The sequence below is a fragment of the Pelodiscus sinensis genome, chromosome 12 (assembly GCF_052426305.1).
Source record: "Pelodiscus sinensis isolate ZL-2025 chromosome 12, ASM5242630v1, whole genome shotgun sequence".
Taxonomy (NCBI): domain Eukaryota; kingdom Metazoa; phylum Chordata; order Testudines; family Trionychidae; genus Pelodiscus; species Pelodiscus sinensis.
The window spans coordinates 5,579,675-5,595,424 of NC_143063.1; the positions used below are offsets into that span (position 1 = coordinate 5,579,675).

The following is a 15,750-nucleotide window of genomic DNA, read 5'->3' on the forward strand; positions in this document are numbered from 1 at the left end:
TGTAAATGTATGCACTGTACAGTACATATATAGTCCCGGCCCACAAAGAGTTTACAGTCTAAATAAAAAAGACAAAAGGTGGCAGAAAGAGGAGAAACTTCTTATAGAGGAGAACTGAAACACAGGGGAAAAAAGTGACCTAAGGCCAGCACAGGAAGTGGCAAAACCAGGAATTTAACCAGGTCTCCTGCAGCCCAGGCCCAGCCTTTCCTCTCATTATTACCAAAGTAGCACTAGACAAGCCCTATTCACTACACCAGTGTTTCTCAACCTTTTTTTTTATAAAGAACCCCTTTTCAAAAAAACCAAAATTATAAGTACCCTCAGTACCTAGTTTTCAGACACACAATTTTTTTTTCTACCATTGCACCCCATTTGTTTAAATAACTTAATCTTAGCTGGGCAGGCGATGAAATTTTTGGGTGTAAAATGTACAAACATAATAAAGCGCTGTCAAACTTCAAACAAAAATTCAGTTCTCTCCAAATTTCAGTTGTTGACGTCCCCCCCCCCCCCAGACTTCTCTCAAGTACCCCTAAGGGTACTTCTACCACTGCTTGAGCTACACTGTATGCACAGAAAGGCCAGTAAGGAGAATAATCATTTGCACTGCTAAAACAGCTCCTACTCCAGGCACTCCACCAAGCCATGAATTCTGCTTGGGAAAACTGAGGTCACTGCTGAAAGGTCACAGAGTGAGCTCGGCTAGCCCCCGGCCTTGGCACGGGGCAGCATGCATGCGAGGAAAGGGGAAAGACGCCTTTGAACCTCACCGAAGTCCATTGGCCTGGCAGAGCTTTCCTGGAGGGGTCAAAGGGAGACAATGACGAGTTGTCCACCCGCAGGCTCCTTCCTCCCCGGCTCCAATTGTTTCCCAACTCGTGCAGGCTGCAGAGCGCACAGGGCCCTACCTAGGTACCCCCCGGGGCTGCTCCCCGCCCTCCTCTCGCTGGATCCTCGCTGCACCTAGGGATGGAGCGCGCGCTCTCCTCCTGCCAGGAGCCGCGGGAGCAGCTGCTCGCGGCCCGGGAGCGCCAGCAGCCCACCCTGCTCTGGGAGCATGCGCGGGCGGGCGCTGCGGACGTCACCAAAGCAGGCGAGCCCGTGAGTGCGGACCCCTGGCGCAACTCCCCCTCCCTCCTTCCCTCCCGCCCGCTCGCTTTCCCCTTCTGCCTCCCTCTCCGCCAGGAGCCGCCGAACGATGCGATCGCTCGCAGCCATCGCCGCCGCCCATTAGAGACCCCACAGCCTGCATCAGAGGAAAAAAACCCTCCAGCCAAAGCAGGATCCACCCTTTCCCCTCCCCCCGCCGAGCCCTCTTCCTCCTCCTCCTCCTCCTCCATCAGGAAGAGCTCAGCCTTTTTTGCACCAGCCCCGTGCCTGCCTGCAGCCCTAGATCTGCCCGGCTCCCCCTTGGATGCACTGATTGCTAGAGAGAGGGAAAGGAGGGAAGGGCATTCACAAGAAAGGGGAAACGTATTTGATTGCCCAGATTTTTTCCTGGGGGTTCATTTTTCCCCCCTTTCTCTTGGAGTGTCTGAGAAGGGGAGAGGCGGCCGCCGAGGGTTTTTTTGGCCATCATGGGATGTACACTGAGCGCAGAGGAGAGAGCTGCCTTGGAGAGGAGCAAAGCGATTGAGAAAAATCTCAAGGAGGATGGGATCAGCGCCGCCAAAGACGTGAAATTACTCTTGCTAGGTAAGCAGCAGCTCCCCCCCCCCCACTCCACCCCGCCGACCACATCCCTACCCATTTCCTTAAGTCATGTTTTCTTCCCATCTGTGCACATTCTGTCTTGGGAAACTGTATTTCACCAAGATAACCCCCTCCGTTAACACAGCTGCTCCCTTCTGTGTAATTTCCTTTATCTCCTTATGTTCTCACGTTCACTGGATCTTTTCTTTCTGTGTCTGTCCCAACAGGGGCTGGAGAATCTGGGAAAAGCACCATTGTCAAGCAGATGAAGTAAGTCCTTTGGGGCTAACGCCCTAGAAGCGTCGATCATTTGCCTTGAAAAAATCTAGACATTCCTCTGATTTTCTTTGGAGGGGGGAGCTTGTGAGAAGGGGCTTCTTTAGTTGTAAGAATGCCTGTGACCGCCATATTTATCTGAGAATTACTGTGGTTATCGTGTTGTGGCTTGTGGACCCATTAGTATGGCACATCTGTAGCAGTGATTTCTAGTGGGGAAAGAAGATGGAGGGGGATCCAGCCCTTTGCTCACCGAGGATGACCAGGTGTCTGCTGTTCATGGGGTTGGTGCTGAATTGGATGTGGTGTGGTTTCTCTTTTCCCTCTCATAAGGTGTGAGAAGCTGCCTGTGGTTGGGGGTGGGGTAGGATGGGTTTCGTAGAAGATATGAATGGCACAGATGAAACCAGGACATCATCATCCTCTGCATTTAAGCTTAATGTCAGGTTTTTATCTCCTAGGCTCTCTCCTCTCAAAACACACACTCCCTTCCGTGTTTTACCTCCTGACGTGAGCTGCTGGGCCGGCTCCCTGTATTTGTTTATTTTAAAAATCTGCCTGTAATGCGGATTTAAAGCAAGGCTTGCTGCCACTCAAAGCCCTTTTTACCCGAGATTTCCGCCTTTCCTGTTGATTAATTAAGACGTTGGCTGCTGATCACCAATGGAAATTAAGGGAGTTTTAAAAAAAGAACAGAACATTAAAACAATTACACAAGGAAACCTGCTCCGCTGTAAAAGCCCTTTCCAAATCGGAACATTGTTCCTCTGTCTTCCCCTCCCTCAACCCTCTCTCCGGGGCATGGATGTATTTTAAATCTCACGAGGCTGTCTGGAAGAAAGCGGCGAACTGCTGTGGTTGTGTAGGGTTGGACTTGCCCAGGGGTTCTTCTGTGACACCTTTGTGCGCGCACACGCTTGCTAATTGGGCAGTTGCTATGCCATAAACGCGCGCACACACATTGATTCTCTTTCAAGTGAGCAGTGATGGGGGGGGGGGGAGGGCGAGGCAGGCTAGCGAAAGGGGGGGAGGGTATTTTTATTTTGTAAGTACATGAGAAATGTCGAGCTTACCCTGGAATAGCCATGACAAGCTCATTCAAGGTGGCGCCATCACTGAGCAGCCCCTGATCGCAGGCTTAGGAGCGTCCCTGCTGCTTGGTTTTAAAGGCCCAGGGCGGGTTTGTTATTGATCGGTGCAAGGCTGATTGCAAAGGGAGTTGCTACGCTGACCCCCTGGGGGAGGCTCCGAGAGCGATGCCCAGCAGCGGGTGTGGCGGCCTGTCATTGCCAGAGGTGGCCTGGGGGAGCGGGCCTCCCTTGGAAGGCTTTGAGCAAAGGGAGGGGACTCTGCCTGCAGAGCGGCTGTCGGCCGGGCCGGTCCCCACGCCGCGGCGCCAGCTGCGAGCTTTCAGGCGTTCCGAGTGGTGGACAGCGCCCAGCAGAGCCTGGAAAAGTCGATCGGCCCCGGCAGCTCGGCAAAGCTCGGCGGCCGCCGGGAGCCTGCCTCGGCGGCGTTCGGAATCTGTCGGGAGACACAGAGCAGCGTCGGAAATGGCCGAAGGGGTTCGGAGCCGCTCGGCGCGCTGCCCACCCCCGCCCACCGCACACGTTCGATGCATTGTCGAGCGATCTGCAGGTTGGGTCATTTTGCCATTGAACAGGATCGGTCCCTTCCCTTCTGGGCCCCACCCCGCTCTCCAGCTGTTTGCCATTTTGCCACCCGGGGGAGGGACACTGTGATCTGTTTTCAGAGAAAAATAAGGCGACTTCCAGAGGGACAGGGAAGTCCAGTTTTCCATGGCTTTAGCTGCTTTGGCAGTCCTACCAGACATCTCCCATGGCTTTTTATAGCGTTGTTTGTGTTTCAGTAAAGACACACTCAGCTTTCAACTCCTTGGAAAGGTTTGCAGTTACAGGTTTGTCCTTTGGTTTATTGGAAAATTTGGAGTAGGAAAGGGAGGGTCTGGAGCAAATTAACATCAATACATTAATAAATGCATCTGTCCATTAGATTGTCTGCAATAGACTTATCCAGGTATGGCTTTGTGTGTGTGTGCTGACATCCATGAATTTATCCCTTCCCTTCAACCAGAAGAGAACACATTGAAATCAGCCTTAGAGATGATGGGTTGTAGGATGAGTCTGGAGCAATGTACACAAAGTGACTAGGCATATCAAGTTACTGTACAGTAGCTCTGTGTAGCAGCATTCATGTTTTTAAAGCAAGACAGGACAAGATAAATATAGTGAGCAGAAGCTGTTCTCCGTTTATTAAGTAATAATGGTAATGATCCCTAGTTGTTTAAGATCTACTGTACATTGTAAAAGCAACATATGATATGCTTACCCTACTATACTTGAGTTAAATATTCCCAGAAACCTGCCTTACATTGTCAGTAGTCAGAAGTGGGAGGTGTCTTTTACTGTGGAAACTCAGGAGAACTGTAGGGTGGAGATAGCAGTGTTGCTATGAATACAGCAGGAGGCATATTCAGAGAGCTGTTCAAAGTCTTTGCTGTTGGGGAATTATGACTGTAAAATGAACAACATGCTGATATTTATATTTTGGAGATTATTAAATATGTAAATTACGATTTTATCATGGCAAACAGTATTATATAACATTCTAAAGTAAACCTGATTATAGCACATAAGCCTGATGGGAACCTAATGAATTCTTAAAAACTAAGGTTAAACTGTGTGTTTGTTAGAATGAGATGAGAGACTGATGTTACTTTTAAGCCACATATTTAGGGACCTTACAAATTCATGACCCATTTTGGTAAATATCACAGTCCTAGGATTTAAAAAATCATAAATGTAATCTTTTCAAATCTGAAATTCATGGTGGGGGGATTGCAAGGCTATTGCAAGGGGTTGTGGAATTGCCATCCTTCTGTGTTGCTGCTGGCAAGAGGGACAAACCCATATCATGCTACTCTTACTTCTGTGGTACTGCTGCTGGTGGCAGAGGTGCCTTCAGAGCTGGGCTCCTACCCAGCAGCCCATAGAGCTTCCTGCAGTCAGGGAGGTTCCTGGAGGTGGAACGTCAGGAGCACCCATGCAGGAGAAGAAGAAATCTGATGCCTTTGCAGTCTGGCCAGGACTAGCAGCTGCAATCTGGTGCATAGAAGCAGCATTCAGGTCAGGACCCAGCATTTCGAGGTTCAATGGGCCTTGGGCTGATTTGGTGAAAGCATTACCACAGCGCCCCCTCTGACCATAATACTTTGGGCTGTCATCCACCCGTAAGGGCAGCTCTGTCCTCTCAAAGTGATGACTCCACTCCATACCATGCCATCCTCACTTCTGTTGGCAGTGATGCTTTCTTCAGAGTTGGGCACCTGGCCAGATGTTACCACTCTCCAGCCACCTCGTTCTGAAGAAGCGGCGAGGAGTCCTGTGGCACCTTATAGACTAACCGAAGTGTTGGAGCATAAGCTTTCATGGGCAAAGACCCACTTCGTCAGATGCATGTCACGAAGTGGGTCTTTGCCCATGAAATCTTATGCTCCAACACTTCAGTTAGTCTATAAGGTGCCACAGGACTCCTCGCCGCTTTTGCAGATTCAGACTAACACGGCTACCCCTCTGATACTAGTTCGGAAGGCAGCACAGAAGTAAACAATAACAACCATGAAATCTAGTTATAGGAGGATGGCAGACTAAATTTCATAGTCCATGATTCATTTTTGGCCATGAATTTGGTAAGGCCCTACACATATTGATAGGTTCTTCCAAGTGAATAACACACAAAAGCAAGATACTGTGGTAGTTTTCACAGTGACATATATGGTTTGACAATAAAATTGAAATCTTGTAGGCTGAATAATGCTAAAACCAAGGAATAGATAGTATGCGCTGGTAATAGTAGATTGAAAGTATTCTTCTGAGACAAGCTAAGTGCTGAAATGTTAAGGAGTGATATAAAATGTGGAAGATAAAAATTAAGTAATTTAGGAGCTGTATTTAGGATTGGGATTAGGATTAGAATGGCTTTATAAAACCTAATAGTTGTGCAGCACCTTATAGACTAACACAAAATGTAGATGGTGTCATGGGCAAAACCCACTTCTTCAAATGAATGGAGTTTAAGGGATCCAGTTTTCAAATACATAGCACAGAGAGGGTATGGGGGAAGAGGAGGAAAAAAGAAGAAAAAATGGGAAAGAAATTGTCAATTAGAGCGTCCCTCCTAAATGAAACTGACAAGAATACTTATGACCCACTTTAAGTACCCTTTGTTTGGTTTATGTCATTAGGATGTGGACTGTAGCGGGCCATCCAGCTAATATCTTTGTTTAGACTTCTGTTGTCGGAATCAAACTTGTAAATGAAATTGAGTTCTGTAGCTTCCCTGTTGAGCTAGCTTTTGAAATTGGTTTGAAATAATATGGTGACTTTGAGATCCATTAGTGAGTGCCCAGGGTATGTCTACACTACCCCGCTAGTTCGAACTAGCGGGGTAATGTATGCATACCGAATGTGCAAATGAAGCCCAGGATTTGAATTTCCCGGGCTTCATTTGCATAAGCGGGGAGCCGCCATTTTTAAATCCCCGCTGGTTCGAACCCCATGTAGCATGGCTACACGGGGCTCGAACTAAGTAGTTCGGACTAGGATTCCTATTCCGAACTACCGGTACACCTCGTTCCACTAGGTGTACCGGTAGTTCGGAATAGGAATCCTAGTCCGAACTACCTAGTTCGAGCCCCGTGTAGCCGCGCTACACGGTGTTCGAACCAGCGGGGATTTAAAAATGGCGGCTCCCCGCTTATGCAAATGAAGCCCGGGAAATTCAAATCCCGGGCTTCATTTGCACGTTCGGTATGCATACATTACCCCGCTAGTTCGAACTAGCGGGGTAGTGTAGACATACCCCCAGGCAAGTTAAAATGCTCCAACAGGTGTTGGTGTGTTGCCTTTTCAGATATCTAATTTGCATCCATTAAATTCATTCTCATAGAGACTGTCCAGTCTGGCCAATATATATGGCAGAGGGGCATTGCTGACAGTTGATAGCATAGATCACATTAGAGGATATGCAGTTGTACGAGCCTCTGATGTGGTGGGTTACGTGGTTAGGTCCAGAGTTGGCATCAGGGTTGAGCAGGGTTGGGTTCCTGGATGAGTATGATGGAGGTGTGCTTCATGGATACTAGAAAGAATTTGTTTGAGGTTCGGGGGTTGTTGGGGGTGAGAATTGGTGAGTCCTCCAAGGTGTGAGAGAGTGAGAGGTCATTTTCCAGGATACGCTGTAGATTGTTGATAAACCCCTCCAACACATTAAGTTGGTGGCTGTAGGTGATGACAAGTGGTGTCCTGTTGTTTTCTTTGTAGGACCTATCTTGAAGATATTACCTCATCCACCTTATCCCTCTTATATCTTGCAGAGGCAGTTCTGTTTGAAATCTAGAGTGGCATCCTTTGTAGTGAGTCATAGGCTGACATGAAACATTTAGTCCCATAGAAAATGTTCTAGAGAACTAACTAGACCCTTGATGAGTTCTGAAAAGATAGATAATATTTTGCGGGGGTTTTGGCTTGATTAGCTAGTAGGTTGCAAGAGATGGGAAAAACCTAGCTTGAATCATCACATGTTTAAAAAAATTCAACTGTTTTCCTGCTCTTTGAGCACACAGCTAAACAAAAACTCTAGAGCCTGACTGTCCTCTTAGTTATGCTGCTCAGTTATCATTAGTGTATGATAATCAGACCCCCTAAATATCCATGACACAATGTGCTTATGCAGGGGAGGACGGAGGTAGCATGGATCCCCAGATTGCTGGTGGGGTCAGGAGAATAGACACCGTTACTTGTTCGCTGTATCTGTGGAGGTGGGCAGGAGTGAAACATGGGCAGAGCCTTGATTGCACATCTCCATACACTAGCCAGCAGACCTGTTCTGGCACAGAGGATTTGCTGCAGGTCACAGACAATTATGTCTGACCTGGAGAAAGGCAGTGATCTGTGACTCTCATAATCACAGTTGATTGACTTGTCCATTCCTGAGGCAGAGCTTAGGGCACTTTGTAAAGTCACACTTTAGTCCTAAAGTCCTCTTGAGTCTTCTCTGACATCTATTGCTTCAAATCAGGAGTAATTCTGTTGAAACCAGTGGAGGAGAATCAAGCCCTAGAGCCTTAAAGGCTGATCCTGCAAGGCACGGAACTCCCTAAGCTTTCACTAGAGGTAAGCAGGCTCACTACCTTGTAGGACTGTACCTGAGACCTTCAGGTCTCCTGTCTGTGCACATATACTGCTTAATTCATGCTCATCATATCAGCCCTCCCCTTGTGTGTGCCAACATTGTGTTTTTAGTTCATCCATGATGGATTTCAGAGAGGAGATATCACATCTTTGGCAGGAACCAAATCTTTTAAATTATTCCTTTCGTAGGTATTTTTAGCACAGGGAATTTGTCTGCCTAGTCTGACTTCGCAAAGTTCAGTTCTCATTGTCTTACATATAATTAAAATATATATAGCAGCATATCAGACCAATAGAGGAGTTCAGAGTTTTGGGATACAGTGCATAAAACTGAAATGAAGGGAGAACAAACACACTAACAAAACCAAAATATAATAATCAGCTCCAAAATTTCATGGTAAAGAATATAGTTGCTTTATTAATTTGGAGACATTGACATTAAAAATATATAAGTAGAATTTCATCATAATTACTACTGGACCACGCCCTGATCTGCATTGGAATTTGGACCAAGTAAGAACTAAGTATATTAACTGAGGCCTGGGCTATACCAAAAACTTAGGTTGCCCTAGGTACATCACTTTGGGCTGTGCAAATTCATGTCCTGTGTAACAGAGTTAGGTCAACCTAGTCCCCCGCTATAGACGCAGCTGAGTTGATGGAAGATTTTTCCGTTGACCTGATCTAGAAGAGGTGCATTTATTACAGTGGTAGAAGAAACCTTCTGTCACTGTGGTAAGAGTCTACAGTGCTCCAGCAGCAAAGGTGCAACTAGGCCACTGTTGTCTTTTTAGTGTAAACATGCCCTATGAAATATACTTAGGCCTAGTTTACATTAGGATTTTACCCTGAATTTAGCCCCCCACAGTCACTTATCTAACACTACTAAATCTGTTTTTCCGCCCTAAGGGGCTACAGAATTCGAATCCTGTAGTTCTGCTTTTCACAGGGTGTAAAGCTATTCCCAACCATGCATGTCCGAAATTATACTGGTGTAGATGCTGAGTTGCCAGAAATCTAACCCCATTGGCCTCCAGGAGGCCTTTTGCAGCTGTCTGCCATGATCACTCTGGCCACACCTTGTGTCACGACTGCTCTCCTCCCACCAAGCTCAAGAAGCCCTGGGAACTGGAGAAGAGCCTGTCCTATTTGACCAGCTTCATGAGCACTTGGTGAGAAAGTAGCACATCGCAACATGAGTGTCTCCAACATTCCCTCAGACATTTGACATCTGCGAGTTCTGCTCCCATGGTCTCCACTCCTCAGGGCCACAGAAGAGCTCCAGCCAGAAGTGCATGGGAGATCCTAGACTTCACTGAGGTATGTGGGGGAAGAGTCCATCCTCTAAGACCTCTGCACCAAGAAACAGAATGCTGACACGTGTGGCAGGATCACTGCCAGCCTCAGGGCCAAAGGCCATACTAGGACCATTGAGCAGTACAGGCTCAAGATCAAGGAATTGATGCAGTCATATTCAGAAGGCCAAGAAGCAGAGCAGATGCTCTGGGATGGCACCTCACACCTGCCACTACTATGACCAGCTGGATGCCATTCTGGGGGCAGGTGGGTTGGCCAGCTCCCCTGCTGTGGTTGTTGAGTTTGCCCATGATACACCTGCAGGAGGGAAGGGTAGCATGGGCCACAAGGAGGAGGAGGAAGAGGTGGAAGAGAAAGAGACCAACCTGAGATGCCTGAGAGCTGGGAGTCTATCCTCGTGGAATGAGGAGTAACGGTAGTTCAAACTAGGAAGCCTAGTTCGAACTACCTAGTTCGTGCCGCGTGTAGCCGTGCGGCACGGGGTTCGAACGAGCAGGGATTTAAAAATGGCGGCGCCTCGCTTATGCAAATGAAGCCCGGGATATTCAAATCCCGGGCTTCATTTGCAAGTGCGGTATGCCTACATTACCCCGCTAGTTCGAACTAGTGGGGTAGTGTAGACATACCCTAAGTGCTTTCTCACTCTCCAATTCAGTGGTAGGCTCTGAAAATGTGGATGTGCTACCTTAGAGAACATTCAGATCTTGCCTGTAGGGGCCACACGACTCTTTGCCTTCTCAACATTGGGGTCCCAGAACTCGATCATAGTAGATTCAAGCTTATCTCATAGTGTAGACCAGCAGAGTTGAAAAGATGAAGCTGACGAGATGACGAGATGAGCAGGAGGTGCCTCCATGCTTTCTCCCCCCTCAGTAATGGCGGTCCAGCTGAGTCCCTGCACTCTCCCCACCCATTCGGCCGATTTTTGCCAGCGGTGGCACCTGTAAGATGGCGGCCCTGCTGATGGTCTGTGATCCTCCCTGCCTCTACCCATGAGGGTGTGAGATGCACTTGGGGAGGGAGGAGGTGCAAAGGAGGAAGGAGCATGCATGCTGCCAATTGCCGCTCCCCCTGCCCATGTGGCTGTAACGGCCACGCTCCCTAAGGGGGCAGCCTCACACTGGGGAGTGTGGGAGCAAAGGGGTGTTAGCTGAGGGCATGGTGGGGTTATGGGGCTATAGGAGTCAGAGGTTAAAGAGTCAAAGGGCATGGGGCATAGGAGTGGGGGTTAAAGGATGTTAGGCACTGGGGAGCAAGGAGCTTAGTTAGGGCTAGGTGGACAGGAAACATTTTATTTGCATATCTGCATATTCATTATTTGTATAATGAATATGCAAATATACATATAAAATGTTACCAGTCCGCTCACAGTTTGTGAATGGGTTTGCCGGTTTGCAGCATAAAAAGGGTTGGGAACCACTGGTGTAGACAAGCCCGCAGGGATTTAGATCCAAAATTAAACATGAATCAGAGACTGCTAAAATCTTGCTACACAGCTCCTGAAGGACCTTTAGGGAGTAAAGATGGTGCACAAAAGAGGGTGTTTTATCAAAATAGGACTTTGGTGAAACTGTGAAGTGGAAGGCATGTTTACACTAGGAAATTATTTCAAAATAACTAAATTTGAAATAACTCCCAAAATAACAACATCGAAATAGTGTGTCCCCACTTTGGGGGGGGGCTCAAAATTAGTCCGATGTTGGCTTTGTTATTGTGGATGCACTATCTTGACTTAGAGCCCCAGGAAGCACTGGGGAGTAATTACTTTGAATGACTCTGGAGAGTAGTTATTTCGAAATAGCAGCAGCAGAGCATCCACACTCATGCTATTTCAAAATAATTATTTTGAAATCAGCATTATTCCCTGAGGCAAGCAGGAGTACAGATTTCGAAATAACCAGCCCATTATTTCAAAATAACGGGCTTGGTAGTGTGAACAGTCTGCTTATTTCAAAATAATCCCCCTTATTTCAAAATAATAACCCTTTAGAGTAGACCAAAGCAGAAAGTATTAATAGAAGCAGAGAATCTTAATTTCAATGTCATCCTCAAATGAAGACAATAATTTTGTAAATGGAAAAAAACAAAAGGATCTAATTCTTAGCCAGTAATGAGCAGTAGAAAAATGAACGTTACACATAACAGAATCCAAAATGGGGAAAAATCCCCAAACTCAAATTTGAAGTAGTGTAATACTTGGTTAAATCTCATTAGTTCATTTGTGATCTGAGGGCAAATTCTTCATGGTTTACTAATTGAACTTCAGCGTGACCACTCCTCTACGGAGGAGGGGGAAGGATTTTGCCTTCACAGTTCTCAATGAATGGAAAATGAAATAGAAAATGAATGGAAATCTTGCCAGCCTAGGATTTTGGCCACCTATCTTCTCTTCATTCTTTAATGCAGAATTCTGATGTAGAAAACTGCATTTAAAGCAAATATCATTTATGATATATATGACAAATAACGGAGAGTAATGGATACAGTTGAGCACTAAACTGATTCCTTTATCACTAAAGATGGAGAAGGGAAGGAGAAACTGTAAGGCTGCATCTAGACTGGCATGATTTTGTGCAAATACTTTTAACGGAAAAGTTTTTCCATTAAAAATATTTGCACAAGAGAGCGTCTATACTGGCATGTGCCTTTGCGCAAAAGATTTGCTTTTGCACAAAAGCATCCGTGCTAGTGTAGACACTCTCTTGCGCAAGAAAGCTCTGATGGCCATTTTAGCCATCGGGCTTTCTTGCGCAAGAAATCAACTTGGCTGTCTACACTGGCCCTCTTGCGCAAGAATACTTGTGCAAGAGGGCTTATCCCTGAGCGGGAGCGTCAGAGTATTTGCGCAAGAACCACTGATTTTGTACAGTATAAAGTCAGTGTTCTTGCGCAAATACTCGCGGCCAGTGTAGACAGGCGGCAAGATTTTGCGCAAAAGTGGCCGCTTATGCACAAAATCTTACCAGTCTGGATGCATCCTAAGAGTTTTGGCATTTTAGACCTAATGCCTTTTAAAAAAATTTCTTTTGGGCTCATTTTGTTTATAGAAAATATTGATGTTTTTGTTCTGCTTTTCATAACACAAATAAATGATGAGATAATGAAAAACATCCCTCAGAACTGTTAATTAAATAACACAGATTTTTTTAAAAACCATTTGTGCAAGTTACATGGGTAGAGGAGGGCAGAAGATTACTTACCTGATTCCAGGATGCAGGCTGTATTCAAATCAAAACAAGCAATTGCAAAATACTGTTGCATGATACTAGTATCTAGCATTGATCAGTGAAATTGACAATAATCTCATGCTAAAGGAAAGGGCCCTCTAATCTGAGGCTCAGTTATTGTCTCTGTGTTGTTAAAAATTCTTTTAAAAATATTTCTTAGTGCACCAGTAGAGATGTTCACTTCCTGAGCTCTAGAACTAAGTGGAAAAAAACCCCCTCTCCTGAAGGACGGGAATTGGGGAGATATTTGATAGCAAGTCTGTTTTCAATAAGAGATCAATAATATCTTTTAAATTTATGGGAAATTAACAGTAGCTGGATGGAAAGAGATGTGAGGGGCCAGTAAAAGCACAAATTTGCTTTTTGGAACTTGCACTATTCCTGTTCTCAGTCTCCAACTTCACTGAATTCTTACTTTTCTCAGCAGAGCTTTAATGTGAATATAATTTGATGTTACAAACAAACAAGCAAAAGTCTCTGGGATATTTAGGGCTTGATCTTGCCTTCTTACTTATCTGACTCTCTGATCCCCCTGATTAAATAGGCTTGGTACAGGAGACAAGCCAAGTTGATGGGAGCATAATTCTTCCTGCCAGCCCAGAAGCAAAGTGTGTGTTGCCCATTCAGTTGGACTATGGCTGCTATTGTAGCCAGTGGGTAGCGTACACTATTTTGGCTCCTTTGTGTTTGCGAGAATTTTTTCCCAAGTTCTTTACTGAGGCTTTTCAAATTCCCAGAGGCTTTTCAAAGCAATTCTGTCTGAGTAAAGACTTTGGGACTGGAACCTTTGTTAATGAACTAGCTGGAATAGCCAATAGCTATTAAATATTTAGATGGTGCTGCAATGGAGCTAGCACATTTAGCTGATAACCAAAAGGATGGTTTGGAGCCTATTCAGTGATGGGCACAAATACGAACCTAAATAAAAAGTGTCTGGTATCATCCTGCTGACGTGCCTCAGTCTAAAAAACACAGAAGGCCCAGCAAAAATAATGTATCCCATTCCTGTGACTTTATGGCCATAGAGTCATAGAAATGTAGGGCTGGCAGCGACCTCAGAAAGCATTTAGTCCAGTCTCCACCCTGAGGCAGAACTAAGTATTATCTGGACCTAACCTGTTCTTAAATACCACCAATGATGGAGATTCCCCAGCCTCCCTAAGCAATATTTTCCAGAGATCAACTATCTAAGTATCCCTTGCTGACGTTTAAACTCATTATTTCTTAGCCTGTCCTCAATGGATAAGAAAAAATTAGCGCACTCTGCTTCATAGAAACCTTTTACATACTTGAAGATTGCTACTATGTTGCCCCTTAGTCTTCTCTTCTTGAAACTAAACAAATCCAAATATTTCCATCTTTCCTCACAGGACATGTCTTTTAGTCCTTTAAACATTGTTGTTGATCTTCTTTGGGCTTTTTCCAGTTTCTCCATGTCTTTCCTGAAGTGTGATGCCTACAATAGGGTACAGTAGACCGTTGAAGCCTTATCAGGGCTTAGTAAAGTAGAAGAATTATTACTCATGTCTTGCTTACAATGCTCTTACCAATGCATACCAGAATAATGTTCGCTGTTTGGCAATAGTATTACATGGTTGACTCCTATTTATTCTTATGGAGAATACTTTCCCTTTCAAGATCTGAGCTCAAGAGTTCTGTAGTTCTCTTGCAACATTTAATGACATCACTGTTGCCTTCAAAAAAAGAGCCACGAGTCACATTTTCATTGAGACTTCACCAGCTTGCCCACCATCCTCCTAGTTGACAGAACAATATGTATTGAGTGACACTCAACAGCCAGAAGTGTCACTATTGAGTAGCATGCCCAATCTGCTACGGAAACTGCCTTTACATCTTTGCCAGTGTTACATCTGATGGCTACTATTTAATTCAAAGGAAAAGACTATGAAGACAACTGAAAAAATAATTTAGGCTGAATTTAAAATGTTTTTAGAAATTAAGTGGAAGAATCACTACAAATGCAAAATTGTCTGCCAGGACTTGTAGCATGTTTGCTTTAAAAAAAAAAACCCTCACATCTTTTCTTGTCATTTTCTTCTTGCCAGTGGGTAACAGGGGGAAGGCAGTGCAACACAAGTAAATACCCCATATAGGTGAGCAAATAATCTACAATTAATCATCTGGTAAATGTAGCATCTTTTTCTGCTCGGGGAATATCTCCAAGAAGGGTCTGATTTCTTTAAATTTTTTAAGTCACATTTTAAAATATTTGTAGTATGTTTTAACCTGTGAAATGATAAATATTGAATCCTGTTTTGTCAAATGGTTGTGCCTCAACCCTACCCCTGGAAGGGAGGTGAAGTCCAAGCTGATTGGCATTTGGGAATGTGGTGAATCAAGAGAGTGGCTGAAATGCAGCATAGTTGCTGGTTGCTGGCCCTACAGTTACACATGGCAGCTGCAACATATATACTTTAAGCCATTTGTTGCTCCAATTCTATGGGTATGTCTACACAGCAGCACTATGCAAGCATTTACGTCAGTGTTTCTTAAATTTTTTGACAGAGGAACATCAAACAATATTTTTTTTAATGAGGAAAACCAAGGATTTTTTATTGAGCAAAAAATAATTAAAAAAAAAAGGGCAGGGGGAAAGTTATTGAGGAAAAAAAAAGATTACCTGCCCCTTTAAGGGTGGCCATTTTGAATTCTATTGTTCTCCACGGCACACTGATGTGCCACGGAACACAGTTTAAGAAACACTGATCTACACAGCTAGCCTGTTATTTTAAAATAATGGGTGGCTTATTTCGGTGTTTGTAAACCTTATTCCATGAGGAATAATGCCTCTTCCAAAATAGCTGTTTCAAAATAATGCCGGTGTAGACAGGGCTGCTGGAGTTATTTTGAAATAATTGGCCTCCAGACCTTCCCACAGTGTCCTGCTGGGCCCTCTGTCTACATTCATGAAAACTTTGTAGGCTCCCCCTTCCCCTGGACCCCTTAAAGCTGCAGCCTCAGGGGAAAGTGCTTGTGGCAGACAGCAGTCCCTGACAGCCCCG

The 15,750-nt window shown here is 45.2% G+C and overlaps 1 protein-coding gene across 2 annotated transcripts in view; it reads left to right on the forward strand.

Annotated features, from left to right (window-relative positions):
• The first annotated feature begins 1,082 nt into the window (after positions 1-1,082).
• GNAO1 (G protein subunit alpha o1) overlaps positions 1,083-15,750 on the forward strand; it is a 357,537-nt gene continuing 342,869 nt past the window's right edge. The window contains exons 1-2 of one of the 2 annotated variants that reach the window (XM_075940405.2): positions 1,083-1,698; positions 1,923-1,965. In XM_075940405.2, the coding sequence (XP_075796520.1) occupies positions 1,581-1,698; positions 1,923-1,965 (161 nt within the window). In that variant the 5' untranslated portion in view covers positions 1,083-1,580. The remainder of the gene's footprint in view (positions 1,699-1,922; positions 1,966-15,750) is intronic. The other variant, XM_075940404.2, reaches the window with a different exon arrangement.